The 15,006-nt window shown below is 43.9% G+C and overlaps 1 protein-coding gene across 1 annotated transcript in view; it reads left to right on the forward strand.

The window, feature by feature from the left end:
* The window catches only part of PIGK (phosphatidylinositol glycan anchor biosynthesis class K), a 100,899-nt gene that overhangs the window by 52,546 nt on the left and 33,347 nt on the right, over positions 1–15,006 (forward strand). The window contains exon 10 of the mRNA XM_077277558.1: positions 6,877–6,955. Coding sequence (XP_077133673.1) covers positions 6,877–6,955 — 79 coding nt within the window. The remainder of the gene's footprint in view (positions 1–6,876; positions 6,956–15,006) is intronic.

Below are 15,006 nucleotides of genomic sequence, written 5' to 3' on the forward strand. Positions count from 1 at the left end.
AATATCTGCTTATTGGCCCAATGCGTCATTTGTTTTGTGCCCTTTTTTTATAGAAAAGTTTGGTTTTTTTTTATTATTTCGCCCCAAATGAAATTAAAGCTTTTATGCTATTTTATACAATTTTTTTTCAGTCCTTGTTCTTTTTTTATTTGCCTGACAATGTGGTTGTGGTATTTCTAATGCAAACATTTTCAGCTAATTCTTCATTTAGGACTTTTGTGACAATATTTTTGTGTGTGGCTGCTCACAATTAACCAGATCCTGCTGCTCGGGAAATGGAAGCAAAGATGAATTTTTTTTTTTTTTTTTAATATTTCACTTAAATGAATGGATTTTTGGGGTAAATTTAAAAGTTTCTATTAAATGTTGCACCTGATGGCTTTTCCAAGCTCTGGGTTTCCCTTTAGCTGCTGAAGAAGTGAAATGAATGATTTCTGAACACATCAAAGTTCAGCTCTGCTCTGTGATCTGTGGTCATAAACCATAGAGGAGCTCAGACACAGATCAAACAGATATTAACTCTTGTGACAAAATCACTGGCAAAGTACTGGAGGGGAGAGATGTTTCACTGAGGCTGCTGGCTTCAGTGATCTGAAACCTAGAAGTTAGCTCCAGCACCCCAAGTGCTGAGAGGGGTTAATTGGTCATTTGGAGGGCTAAGCTTTTTAGTGAACAGCTCAAGAGCAGGTGGGAGGCTGTTCACCTTTTCTCCTCCCCAGGGTGGGCTTTAGAAGGTAAATAATTGGCCTTCTGAGTCCTTCAGTGTGTCTGGAGATGGCAGCTCCAGAGAACGGTTTGTGTTAAACCGTACTGAACCTGGCTGTTATGTCCTGAGCAGGCGGATCCCCGCAGTACAGAGACTGGAGACCATGTTGTTTTGTTTTCCTATTTTGCCTGTTTATTTTCACTTCACACTGGTTTATGCCTCATGTTTATAATAAACCAGAGGAAGATTTAAAGAGACAGTGCACCTGTGTCTACCTCCGTGTGCAGCCAAGAGAGCAAAACTAACACAATCTCTATTAGCACAAGCTCACTGATTGATTCTCAGTTAACTAATTCTGCAGCCAGCAATAGCAGTAATCGGGGAAACTAAAAGCCAAACGGTGTAACTTTATTTAATGAAATCCAAACGCAAAAATATTTTGTAGCCCAAAATATATGCATTTAAGTAAAAAAAAAAAAAAAAAAATGGCAGTGCAATTCCTTATATTAAGGGTATTATTATTATTATTTATTATTATAGTACCATTTATTCCATGGTGCTTTACATGTGAGGAGGGGTATACATAATAAAAACAAGTACAATAATCTTAAACAATACAAGTCACAACTGGTACAGGAGGATGTGCACACGTTGCGGATTTTGCTGCGGATCGGCAGCGGATTTGCCTGCGGATTGGCAGCAGTTTTCCATGCAGCGTACAGTACCATGTAAACCTATGGAAAACAAAATCCGCAGTGCACATGCTGCGGAAAAAAAACACATGGAAACGTAGCGTTGTTTATTACGCAGCATGTCAATTATTTGTGCAGATTCCGCAGCGGTTTACACCTGCTCCATAATAGAAATCTGCAGGTGGAATTCACACAAAATCCGCTAAAAAATCGCGGTAAATCCATGGTAATTCCGCTGGAGATCCGCTGTGCGGGTTACCTGCGGATTTACCAAAATCAGTCCATAAAAATCCGCAGAGTAATCCGCAACGTGTGCACGTGGCTTTAATGGGTTAGATAAACAGCGCCACTTGTCCATGAGGCGGCACATGGTATTGCAGCTACACATGATAGAAAGCCGCCATGGTTTTTCCATTCTGTCCAGAAGATCCTTGTGTAATTAGCTCATATTTCGTATGCAGTTCTCAGACTTTCCTGCTACAGCAAATATTTATCAGACACAACGAGGCTTTAGCGCAGATAGAAACCCCCCTGGTATTCCTGTTTTTTAACCGCCTAATACATTTCAATGATGGCTGCTTCCATTAATAAAATAACACAAGGCAATGAGATCAGTCGGAGGCTTTTTAAGATTTCACATCTAAAAAGTGCAATTTTTTTCTCCAAACCAAATCAATCTGAGTGTTACAAAGAGAGATGGAAATAATTACATAAGGCTAAAGACGCCGTGGCTACAATGCGGGAGCAAATCGGCATCCTGCAGAACAATTCAGGATCAAACTGACATACCTGAATGTCACCATACAGTGGCGAGGGGGCGCTAAGGAGTCCAATTAATGTGGAAGTTCATGTACATGACATGTATCTGCTTCTTTGCCATGGTTATATGCCTGGAGCGAGATTTCGGCTGCTCTTCCTGCTTGTGGAGCTGCATGTTCAGTGCTCAGTGGGTGTTCCCTGTATCCTCTTCCCTTCTTTCTACCTGTCTCCGTTGACCCTTTCTCATAATTTACACAAGACCTTGCACAAGTCTCCTCACTGCTATACACTACTTATGTAAGTGACTCTGACCTTCTGTGACCAAGGTCAGAGACCCCTAAAGTCTCAGGACGGAGTTAGTATGTGACTGCAGGATCAGACTACACACAGAAGTAACATGTAGTCTGTAACCATGGAGACACATGAATCTTCATATGCTTCTGTGTGCACAGCTTCTATACAGACCTTTGTGTAGTCGTGTTCATCACTCACGTGTTAAAGGGGTTTTTCTAACAATCAGCGTTAGTCTAATGTGTATGGCTACATTAAAGGGGTTGTCTTTAAAAGTTAGTAGTTACCAGGGATGCTTATAATGTAAAAAAGGCATATTTGCCTCCAATATCCACCCCCCCCGCTCCAGCACTGTCCTTCCAACAGTCTCCATTGGAGGAGAAAAGATGATGTACCAATCCCGAGTCCTCGTACCTGATCCTGCTGACCTCTTGGGCCTGCTCTGTTCCTCCAATGTCGGCGTTGTCTTCTTCCTAGTGGCCGATTAGTGGCTGGATCAGCTCCAGCCTTCAGTAACTTCTGCTCTTATGGGATAGAGAACGCTGCAGCCGATCAGCGGCTGCTGACTGTTATGTCATGTGGTCTCCTGGGGACACAGTGCTGACATTGGCGCAGCAGCACCGGTGTCGGAGATACGTTATTTTTTATTTTAGGGTGTCAGTTTCCAGTAGTTTCTAACCCCAATAAGAATGAGTAGCTGCCAACAGCTGCCTGGCAGAGGCTTTTTCCCTCTACCCACTGAATACACATGCACATTTGCCTTTACCAAGCGTTCATGTGTATGTGGAGGTCACAAGCATTTGTCTGACAGCTGCGGAAGGTGTACGAACGTTCACCATTTAGAGAAACGTCCAAACCTGCTGATTATGGCAGGACTGGCTGACAAACTTATTGTATATCCCCTGCCATATGATACTGGGCAAAGATGATGTGGTACTTTGAACGCTTGATAATTTGTGCTTAATTGAAGCGTTTTGGTTACAGATGCTTTCACATGATGCCATTCTGGCGGCTTTTGGTCACCACTAGGGGGAGCTAAGAGGATCTGTACAGCTAGTGCTGATCTCAGTGGCACATATCCTTATGTAGTGAGCTCCCTCTAGTGCTGACTGCAGGTAAACACTGGGACAGTGTGATGAACGTGGTCCAAGCCTCCTCTGGACCCTGGCTCTAAATCGTATGCATGACTAAGTCTGACAGGTACATTACTGCCCCAGCATGCCCCCTCAGCAATCCTTGACCCTAATATTTTCACTCTAGGGAAGCTCTTGAATTACTTCCATGTATGAGTTTGACATTATTTACCCTGGTTCATCCAGAAGTTACACAATTGCACTTCAGAACATTTAAATTAGTGTTCACGTAAAATAGAACAAAATCGGCATAAAACCCCGTGGCCCATACGGCGGTAATAAATTGTAGCTGTATGAATGTGCCCCCCTGTCTGCTGCTCCTCTAATAAACCATAAGGGATGAATTTATACACTTTTATTGACGTGGTTTGCTTTCAAGCACACGATTTAATGAGGCTGTTTATGTGACTATGTCTGGTTTTAATTAGGCTCCATGCACAGACGTGAGAGCAAACAGAACGCCAGCCGGGTGCCTATAGGATAAGCTGAACCTTGGCGGATAGATCACTGGATAAATTGATTCTTGGGGGATACTTGTGTTTTCTGGAGTATTCAGGTGTCTGCGATGATAAACTACTTCACTATGGATTGAGTTGTTGAAAATCCAGGTGTCAGGTTCCTGAGCTTCGCCTACAGACGATTACGTATCTACTTGCAGTAATTCAGCCTGTCACACAGTCTCCTTTATCCTTGCAACCCTCCAAAACCAGAAATGCACTAACATGATATGCTAATTATATTAGATTATATTTGGTATGGAGAGCTTATTTTTTTTAAACAAAACAAGAAATATAAATCTGTCTGCAGCCACCACTAGGGGGAGGTCCCTGTATACAGAGATATATAAGATCCTGTCTGCAGCCACCACTAGGGGGAGCTCCCTATATACAGAGATACATGATAAGATCCTGTCTGCAGCCACCACTAGGGGGAGCTCCCTATATACAGAGATACATGATAAGATCCTGTCTGCAGCCACCACTAGGGGGAGCTCCCTGTATACAGAGATACATGATAAGATCCTGTCTGCAGTCACCACTAGGGGGAGCTCCCTGTATACAGAGATACATGATAAGATCCTGTCTGCAGTCACCACTAGGGGGAGCTCCCTGTATACAGAGATACATGATAAGATCCTGTCTGCAGTCACCACTAGGGGGAGCTCCCTGTATACAGAGATACATGATAAGATCCTGTCTGCAGCCACCACTAGGGGGAGCTCCCTGTATACAGAGATATATAAGATCCTGTCTGCAGCCACCACTAGGGGGAGCTCCCTATATACAGAGATACATGATAAGATCCTGTCTGCAGTCACCACTAGGGGGAGCTCCCTGTATACAGAGATATATAAGATCCTGTCTGCAGCCACCACTAGGGGGAGCTCCCTATATACAGAGATACATGATAAGATCCTGTCTGCAGTCACCACTAGGGGGAGCTCCCTGTATACAGAGATATATAAGATCCTGTCTGCAGCCACCACTAGGGGGAGCTCCCTATATACAGAGATACATGATAAGATCCTGTCTGCAGCCACCACTAGGGGGAGCTCCCTGTATACAGAGATATATAAGATCCTGTCTGCAGCCACCACTAGGGGGAGCTCCCTATATACAGAGATACATAAGATCCTGTCTGCAGCCACCACTAGGGGGAGCTCCCTGTATACAGAGATATATAAGATCCTGTCTGCAGCCACCACTAGGGGGAGCTCCCTATATACAGAGATACATGATAAGATCCTGTCTGCAGTCACCACTAGGGGGAGCTCCCTGTATACAGAGATACATAAGATCCTGTCTGCAGTCACCACTAGGGGGAGCTCCCTGTATACAGAGATACATGATAAGATCCTGTCTGCAGTCACCACTAGGGGGAGCTCCCTGTATACAGAGATACATAAGATCCTGTCTGCAGTCACCACTAGGGGGAGCTCCCTGTATACAGAGATACATGATAAGATCCTGTCTGCAGTCACCACTAGGGGGAGCTCCCTGTATACAGAGATACATAAGATCCTGTCTGCAGTCACCACTAGGGGGAGCTCCCTATATACAGAGATACATGATAAGATCCTGTCTGCAGCCACCACTAGGGGGAGCTCCCTGTATACAGAGATACATGATAAGATCCTGTCTGCAGCCACCACTAGGGGGAGCTCCCTGTATACAGAGATACATGATAAGATCCTGTCTCCAGTCACCACTAGGGGGAGCTCCCTGTATACAGAGATACATAAGATCCTGTCTGCAGTCACCACTAGGGGGAGCTCCCTGTATACAGAGATACATGATAAGATCCTGTCTGCAGTCACCACTGGGGGAGCTCCCTGTATACAGAGATACATAAGATCCTGTCTGCAGCCACCACTAGGGGGAGCTCCCTGTATACAGAGATACATGATAAGATCCTGTCTGCAGCCACCACTAGGGGGAGCTCCCTGTATACAGAGATACATAAGATCCTGTCTGCAGTCACCACTAGGGGGAGCTCCCTGTATACAGAGATACATAAGATCCTGTCTGCAGCCACCACTAGGGGGAGCTCCCTCTACGTTGTATGCCCTGTGTTGTATATAGTATATCCTGTGCTGTGCATACATCCCCTGTTACTACTGTTGTTATATACCAGAATGCTGCCGTGGATATTGTTATTATTGTGATGTATTTTTATATTGTTTCTTATACTGTTGTTGCAGCTTCTTTGCAGCGTTGATGACTTGTGACATTGTTCCCAATAACCAGCTGTTACTTAGTGACTTGTGAAATGCCAGCGGCCATGTTCGAGCCTCGCGGGGGAGCTTGTCGTGTGTAGTGACCGTACGCTCGCCGGCTGCTAATTGTTAGTCTGTGGACACCAGCGGTCAGAGTGTTTTATATTCTATTTTTAGTGTTTTATTTGCTGCTTTTAGCGGATCGTATTGTAGGAAGAAATAAAGGCTGAGTATTCCGGATGGCACTGTGATTATTTTATTATTTAGGGACTATTCACACATGGCAGATGAATTAAGTTCTGCGACTGAAGATCTTTTGTATTCATCTGAATGGGGTCGTTTCTGCAGCAGTTACATAGTTTTCTGTAAACCCAATGCAGATGAATAGAGCAACGACAGAAATTTCTGCAATAGATGGGTTTGTGAATTTACCCTTAAAGGGGACGCGGTGACAGATTAGCCCAGGTGCCGCATGGTCCAGCTGTGACGCTGACGTAACTGGACCACCCTGTTTAACGCAACTTGTCCTGTGCCTTAAAACGTTCACGGTTTTATTTCGGTCTTTTCTTTTTATTACAGAGACTTCCCCGTGGAGTCTGCGATGACTGAGCTGGTGGCATACGCCAACCAACTGTCCGTGTCCGACATTATACACCAGGTAAGACTTCATTGTCCGCCAATCTGCATTTAGAAATCGCTTTTCCCAGTTTCTGGTCCGTAAATTTTATTCACAGTTTTTATATCTTGGATACGAAGTGCACAACTCCGAAAACGTATTCAAGGAACATAAAAATCCCACATTGGATTTTGATGCACAAAAAATTCAAGTTAAAAAAAACTTTCCGGATAGATAATGTGTAATTCATAATCACCGGTCAGTGGAAATGAGAATCATTGATCAACTCAGGCAGGAGGAACAAGCGCCCCAAAAATCAAAGGAGGGAACATAATCGTGGCCCTTGATCAGTGTGTGAACCCACCTGTCTGTCTCCTGACATCCCATAATGTGATCAGTGTGTGACCCCACCTGTCTGTATGTATCCTGACATCCCATAATGTGATCAGTGTATGACCCCACCTGTCTGTCTCCTGACATTCCATAATCTGATCAGTGTGTGGCCCGACCTATCTGTGTTCTGACATCCCATAATATCAGTGTATGACCTGACCTGTCTGTATCCTGACATCCCATGCTGTGCTCAGTTTATGACCTGACTTGTCTGTCTCCTGACATCCCATACCGTGCTCAGTTTATGACCCGACCTGTCTGTATACTGACATCCCATACCGTGCTCAGTGTATGACCCGACCTGTCTGTCTCCTGACATCCCATAATGTGCTCAGTTTGACCCGACCTGTCTGTATCCTGACATCCCATACCGTGCTCAGTTTGACCCGACCTGTCTGTATCCTGACATCCCATACCGTGCTCAGTTTGACCCGACCTGTCTGTATCCTGACATCCCATACCGTGCTCAGTTTGACCCGACCTGTCTGTATCCTGACATCCCGTACCGTGCTCAGTTTATGACCTGACTTGTCTGTCTCCTGACATCCCATACCGTGCTCAGTTTATGACCCGACCTGTCTGTATACTGACATCCCATACCGTGCTCAGTGTATGACCCGACCTGTCTGTCTCCTGACATCCCATAATGTGCTCAGTTTATGACCCGACCTGTCTGTCTCCTGACATCCCATAATGTGATCAGTGTATGACCCGACCTGTCTGTATCCTGACATCCCATACCGTGCTCAGTGTATGACCCGACCTGTCTCTTCTGACGTGTCGTCCTCCTCCGTGCACACTCCATGTATGCGGACGCTTCTAGCACATCTGGGCCGTATAACGGTTTCCAGTTCTTGTTCCTCCTTTGTTGGCGGCTTCAGAGCCCGGACTGTACAGTGACGAGCAGTGAAAAATTCTGTTCTACACGAGCTAAACTTGTCATTTTTGTTGGAGATACATCTCGCCAGATATCGCTTCATTTAATCCCATTTCCATAGCAACCGCTGTGTCATGTAGAGAACTTTTTGTTCTGCTGATGTATCCATGTGTATCGATCTTCTGTTATTTGCGCTATTTGTATATTACCTGAAAAGCGTAGGATGCTCTTCAGACTTTTATACGATGGAGCGATATATTTAACTTTTTTTTTTTCTACATTGCGGTCTATATTAAAAAAAAAAATCCTGTAATTTTTTCTATTTTCACTCTTGACTCTTATAAGGCTATGCTCACATGTCCAGTAATGATCCGTTAGAACAGACACGGCAGCAATCTGTTGGCAAAAAAGTTTTGCCGGCACAACTTTTTAGTCTGTTTTTCAAAAACTCATCTCTGCTGGATGCATTTCTTTAACATTGTTGTTCTCCCATTTATAATAATCAGGGTTTTTTTTTTCTTGCTGGATCCAGTAGAATGGAAGACTGTAGATGGCTAATTAATGGATGTGTTGTTCATGGCAGGGCTGTGGAGTCGGTAGGCTAAATCTCCGACTCCTCAATTTCCATGACTCCGACTCCATCATACATGGCTCATGTTTAAGTGACAAATTTACTGTGGTAAAATGGTAACATCAGGCTTCTAATCATTATTATGATACAATAATCAAGCCATTTAGATAGAACATACAATATATTTATTGGAATACAACTTTAGAACAAAAAATGTTCATATTTACAATTTATTACACACTCTGCAGTAAGTGTACAAAAAAGTTTTCAACAAAAACATACTGAATAGCATTTGTGCAGTCTATGAATTTGTTCTGAGAAATCGTATGACCTCCATCAGATCCTCGTTCATCGATGACCTCACATCTGACCTAATTATTTTAAGGCTGGAGAACAACCTCTCTACACTAACTTAGGTTTGTGGCAAAGCAGTAACCACATGGGCGACATGTCTAACAATTTCAGGGTATAGAGGAATTGCCTCGTGCACAGTCAGTTTTGATGAACAATTGAACTCTTCTACTTCTTTGAGAGCAAGTGAAAAATGTTGCTGAAATATGGTCAATCTGTTTTCTATGGGAGTGGAATCTTTTTCCCTGCAGGAATGCTTTGCCTGCTCCATGTCGTCCAAATACTTGTCAAAATCAAACTCCTCATCTGATGAGGATGAAGGAACGGCAGCAGCAGCACTGGATGGACCCGAGTCCTCTTGTTCTTGGCCATCCTGTAGCCCACTCCAGCTCACCACCTCCTCCTCCTGTACAATGACTGATAACACCTCCATATATAGTAGATAACACAGGATCCACCATTCACAATAGGTGATGTCACAGCTCACCTCCTCCTGTACAATGACTGATAACACCTCTATATACAGTAGATAACACAGGATCCACCATTCACAATAGGTGATGTCACAGCTCACCTCCTCCTGTACAATGACTGATAACACCTCTATATACAGCTGATAACACAGGATCCACCATTCACAATAGGTGATATCACATCTCACCTCCTCCTCCTGTACAATGACTGATAACACCTCTATATACAGTAGATAACACAGGATCCACCATTCACAATAGGTGATGTCACAGCTCACCTCCTCCTGTACAATGACTGATAACACCTCTATATACAGTAGATAACACAGGATCCACCATTCACAATAGGTGATGTCACAGCTCACCTCCTCCTCCTGTACAATGACTGATAACACCTCTATATACAGTAGATAACACAGGATCCACCATTCACAATAGGTGATATCACAGCTCACCTCCTCCTGTACAATGACTGATAACACCTCTATATACAGAAGATAGCACAGGATCCACCATTCACAATAGAGGATGTCACAGCTCACCTCCTCCTGTACAATGACTGATAACACCTCTATATACAGTAGATAACACAGGATCCACCATTCACAATAGGTGATGTCACAGCTCACCTCCTCCTGTACAATGACTGATAACACCTCTATATACAGCTGATAACACAGGATCCACCATTCACAATAGGTGATATCACATCTCACCTCCTCCTCCTGTACAATGACTGATAACACCTCTATATACAGTAGATAACACAGGATCCACCATTCACAATAGGTGATGTCACAGCTCACCTCCTCCTGTACAATGACTGATAACACCTCTATATACAGTAGATAACACAGGATCCACCATTCACAATAGGTGATGTCACAGCTCACCTCCTCCTCCTGTACAATGACTGATAACACCTCTATATACAGTAGATAACACAGGATCCACCATTCACAATAGGTGATATCACAGCTCACCTCCTCCTGTACAATGACTGATAACACCTCTATATACAGAAGATAGCACAGGATCCACCATTCACAATAGAGGATGTCACAGCTCACCTCCTCCTGTACAATGACTGATAACACCTCTATATACAGTAGATAACACAGGATCCACCATTCACAATAGGTGATGTCACAGCTCACCTCCTCCTGTACAATGACTGATAACACCTCTATATACAGTAGATAACACAGAATCCACCATTCACAAAAGGTGATGTCACAGCTCACCTCCTCCTCCTGTACAATGACTGATAACACCTCTATATACAGTAGATAACACAGGATCCACCATTTACAATAGGTGATGTCACAGCTCACCTCCTCCTGTACAATGACTGATAACACCTCTATATACAGTAGATAACACAGGATCCACCATTCACAATAGGTGATGTCACAGCTCACCTCCTCCTCCTGTACAATGACTGATAACACCTCTATATACAGTAGATAACACAGGATCCACCATTCACAATAGGTGATGTCACAGCTCACCTCCTCCTCCTGTACAATGACTGATAACACCTCTATATACAGTAGATAACACAGGATCCACCATTCACAATAGGTGATGTCACAGCTCACCTCCTCCAATGACTGATATAACACTTTCCGCCCTTTGTCTGATGCTGTCGCGCTCATTGTAATACAAGGCTTTTGTACAGGACATAAATATTCGTTATTGCAATCTCCAGTCTCTTCCGTGCAGCACAAATTGTCCCGTTCACTATTTAAGCAGCTTTTGAGCAATTCTTGTGATTTATGGAGAGCGGAGAGCGGCACAATATGTCATCCGTGCGATCACCATAGAAAAATGTGATTTAAAGGCTGAACAGAGTCAACTTGTATTAATGCCAGGAGTGGGCACCTCACACCCAGGAGAGATATGGGGTGATATACGAGCCCACCACAGTGCAGCAAATAGCAGGAATAAATATGAAACGGTCACGGGAGGGAACATCACACCACAGCCATTGTTCTGCTGGTGATTTACTGATGGTCCAACTCTGATACCGGGGGAATAACACCAGCTGCTTTATATGGAAGGCAGAGAGCCTGCGGCTGGCAGGGTGTGCTGGGAGTTGTAGTGTCACAGCAGTTATGGATGTAACTCCGTATCAGCACAGTATCAGTAATGTATGTACACAGTGACTGCACCAGCAGAATAGTGAGTGCAGCTCTGGGGTATAATACAGGAGGTAACTCAGGATCAGTAATGTAATGTATGTACACAGTGACTGCACCAGCAGAATAGTGAGTGCAGCTCTGGGGTATAATACAGGATGTAACTCAGGATCAGTAATGTAATGTATGTACACAGTGACTGCACTAGCAGAATAGTGAGTGCAGCTCTGGGGTATAATACAGGAGGTAACTCAGGATCAGTAATGTAATGTATGTACACAGTGACTGCACCAGCAGAATAGTGAGTGCAGCTCTGGAGTATAATACAGGATGTAACTTAGGATCAGCAATGTAATGTATGTACACAGTGACTGCACCAGCAGAATAGTGAGTGCAGCTCTGGGGTATAATACAGGATATAACTCAGGATCAGCAATGTAATGTATGTACACAGTGACTGCACCAGCAGAATAGTGAGTGCAGCTCTGGAGTATAATACAGGATATAACTCAGGATCAGTAATGTAATGTATGTACACAGTGTCTGCACCAGCAGAATAGTGAGTGCAGCTCTGGAGTATAATACAGGATATAACTCAGGATCAGTAATGTAATGTATGTACACAGTGACTGCACCATCAGAATAGTGAGTGCAGCTCTGGAGTATAATACAGGATATAACTCAGGATCAGTAATGTAATGTATGTACACAGTGACTGCACCAGCAGAATAGTGAGTGCAGCTCTGGAGTATAATGCAGGATGTAACTCAGGATCAGTAATGTAATGTATGTACACAGTGACTGCACCAGCAGAATAGTGAGTGCAGCTCTGGAGTATAATACAGGAGGTAACTCAGGATCAGTAATGTAATGTATGTACACAGTGACTGCACCAGCAGAATAGTGAGTGCTTCTCTGGGGTATAATACAGGATGTAACTCAGGATCAGTAATGTAATGTGTGTACCCAGTGACTGCACCAGCAGAATAGTGAGTGCAGCTCTGGAGAATAATACAGGATGTAACTCAGGATCAGTAATGTAATGTATGTACACAGTGACTGCACCAGCAGAATAGTGAGTGCTGCTCTGGAGTATAATACAGGATGTAACTCAGGATCAGTAATGTATGTACACAGTGACTGCACCAGCAGAATAGTGAGTGCAGCTCTGGAGTATAATACAGGATGTAACTCAGGATCAGTAATGTAATGTATGTACACAGTGACTGCACCAGCAGAATAGTGAGTGCAGCTCTGGGGTATAATACAGGATGTAACTCAGGATCAGTAATGTAATGTATGTACACAGTGACTGCACTAGCAGAATAGTGAGTGCAGCTCTGGGGTATAATACAGGAGGTAACTCAGGATCAGTAATGTAATGTATGTACACAGTGACTGCACCAGCAGAATAGTGAGTGCAGCTCTGGAGTATAATACAGGATGTAACTCAGGATCAGCAATGTAATGTATGTACACAGTGACTGCACCAGCAGAATAGTGAGTGCAGCTCTGGGGTATAATACAGGATATAACTCAGGATCAGTAATGTAATGTATGTACACAGTGACTGCACCAGCAGAATAGTGAGTGCAGCTCTGGGGTATAATACAGGATATAACTCAGGATCAGTAATGTAATGTATGTACACAGTGACTGCACCATCAGAATAGTGAGTGCAGCTCTGGGGTATAATGCAGGATGTAACTCAGGATCAGTAATGTAATGTATGTACACAGTGACTGCACCAGCAGAATAGTGAGTGCAGCTCTGGGGTATAATACAGGAGGTAACTCAGGATCAGTAATGTAATGTATGTACACAGTGACTGCACCAGCAGAATAGTGAGTTCTGCTCTGGAGTATAATACAGGATGTAATATAAATATCAGTTTTGTGTAATAATATGTATGTAAGATGCCTATTACCCTGCTCATCGGACATTTGCACTAACCCTCGTCAGTCATCGTGCACACTTTATCCATTCCTCGGCTCATTCCGGATGTGACTGGCTGTCGGAGCGGCTCTGGTGTTACATGGGTCGCTCTGTGCCGCGGTCACGTGTGTCGCTTGTGATGTCGTATCTGCCCCATAATCTCAGTATTACTGCAGTCTCCGCTTTCAGACTTTCCCTTTGAGCTTTTTTGGTTCTTTACTAGATGCAGGCAAAGGTTGGGGAATTAGGTTAATTAACTTCATTGGTGGCCGTGGGCCAATGTACTGTGATGAGCAGAGATAATGGGACTTATCAGAAGCTGCAGTCGGGCTGGATGCCCTTTGGATATTCTTTGTCATTGAGGATACTTCGATCTACCCTTGGACAATTTCTGGCTATGGCAGGACGGATTGTTTACTGGTGGATAATGCCTCATTTTGTTCTATGTTTTTTTTTTTATAGCTCTGTGTTCTAATTAAAGGGACATGTATCTAAGGGGAAACTGCTGTGTTTACTGCAGTCTGTCGTTTTCAGTTTTCACCTATTTCTGGATAGGCAGAGGCCTTGTTCCCTGATAGGTAGCGTCCACATGTACCACTGTTTAGCAGTACCACACAAAGCCTGCAGACTGGAGTGGCGCTGTTGTTGTAGCAGCCATGATTCTGTAATGTTCAGAATTGACCTTCAGCCATGAGCGGAGGAGAAAATCACCTAAATCCTGGAATCGGTAGAAGATGAGTGATGGATACATTTACTTGAATTTCCTTTGGAAATATGATGTTTTCCCCAGCAGAGTTCCCCCTTAGCAGACACTTTATTTTTGTCATTTATCTGTGATTTCAGACATGGAGTGTGTCTTGTGTCCCCGGCCCCGTCCTCCATGTCTCAGAGCTGTAAATGACCCAGCAGCCGGTAAATGTCACATTAAGAATTCTGTCTCTTCGCCGGACTCCGACTAAATGAATTAAACCGTGTTGGAGGCATGGAGTCGATACGCTCCCAACAACAAGTGCGGGCAGCCAGGAATAAGTAAATAAGATCTTCACGGAATGGTTCCCCAGAAGCCATCACCATGAAGGGGAAAACGTCGGGTAACCTTTCCATGTGTCGCTCGCATGAAATGTCAAAGCCGTATATTTAGCGTAATGAACTAATAACCGCGTGCTTCATTACGCTGCTCTCACTTACAATCCTGGGAATGTGCGCGCTGCACTGGTGACTTACAAAACCTGCGCCGTGCAGAGATAAAGTGACTGCAGCAACAACATATGCTAATAGAGACTTCTTCTAAGAGTTGGGGAAAAAGCCTTACACTTCTGCTACGTTTGAATAATGGTATTCACATGTCTCTT

Source organism: Ranitomeya variabilis, chromosome 8 (genome assembly GCF_051348905.1).
Source record: "Ranitomeya variabilis isolate aRanVar5 chromosome 8, aRanVar5.hap1, whole genome shotgun sequence".
Lineage (NCBI taxonomy): Eukaryota > Metazoa > Chordata > Amphibia > Anura > Dendrobatidae > Ranitomeya > Ranitomeya variabilis.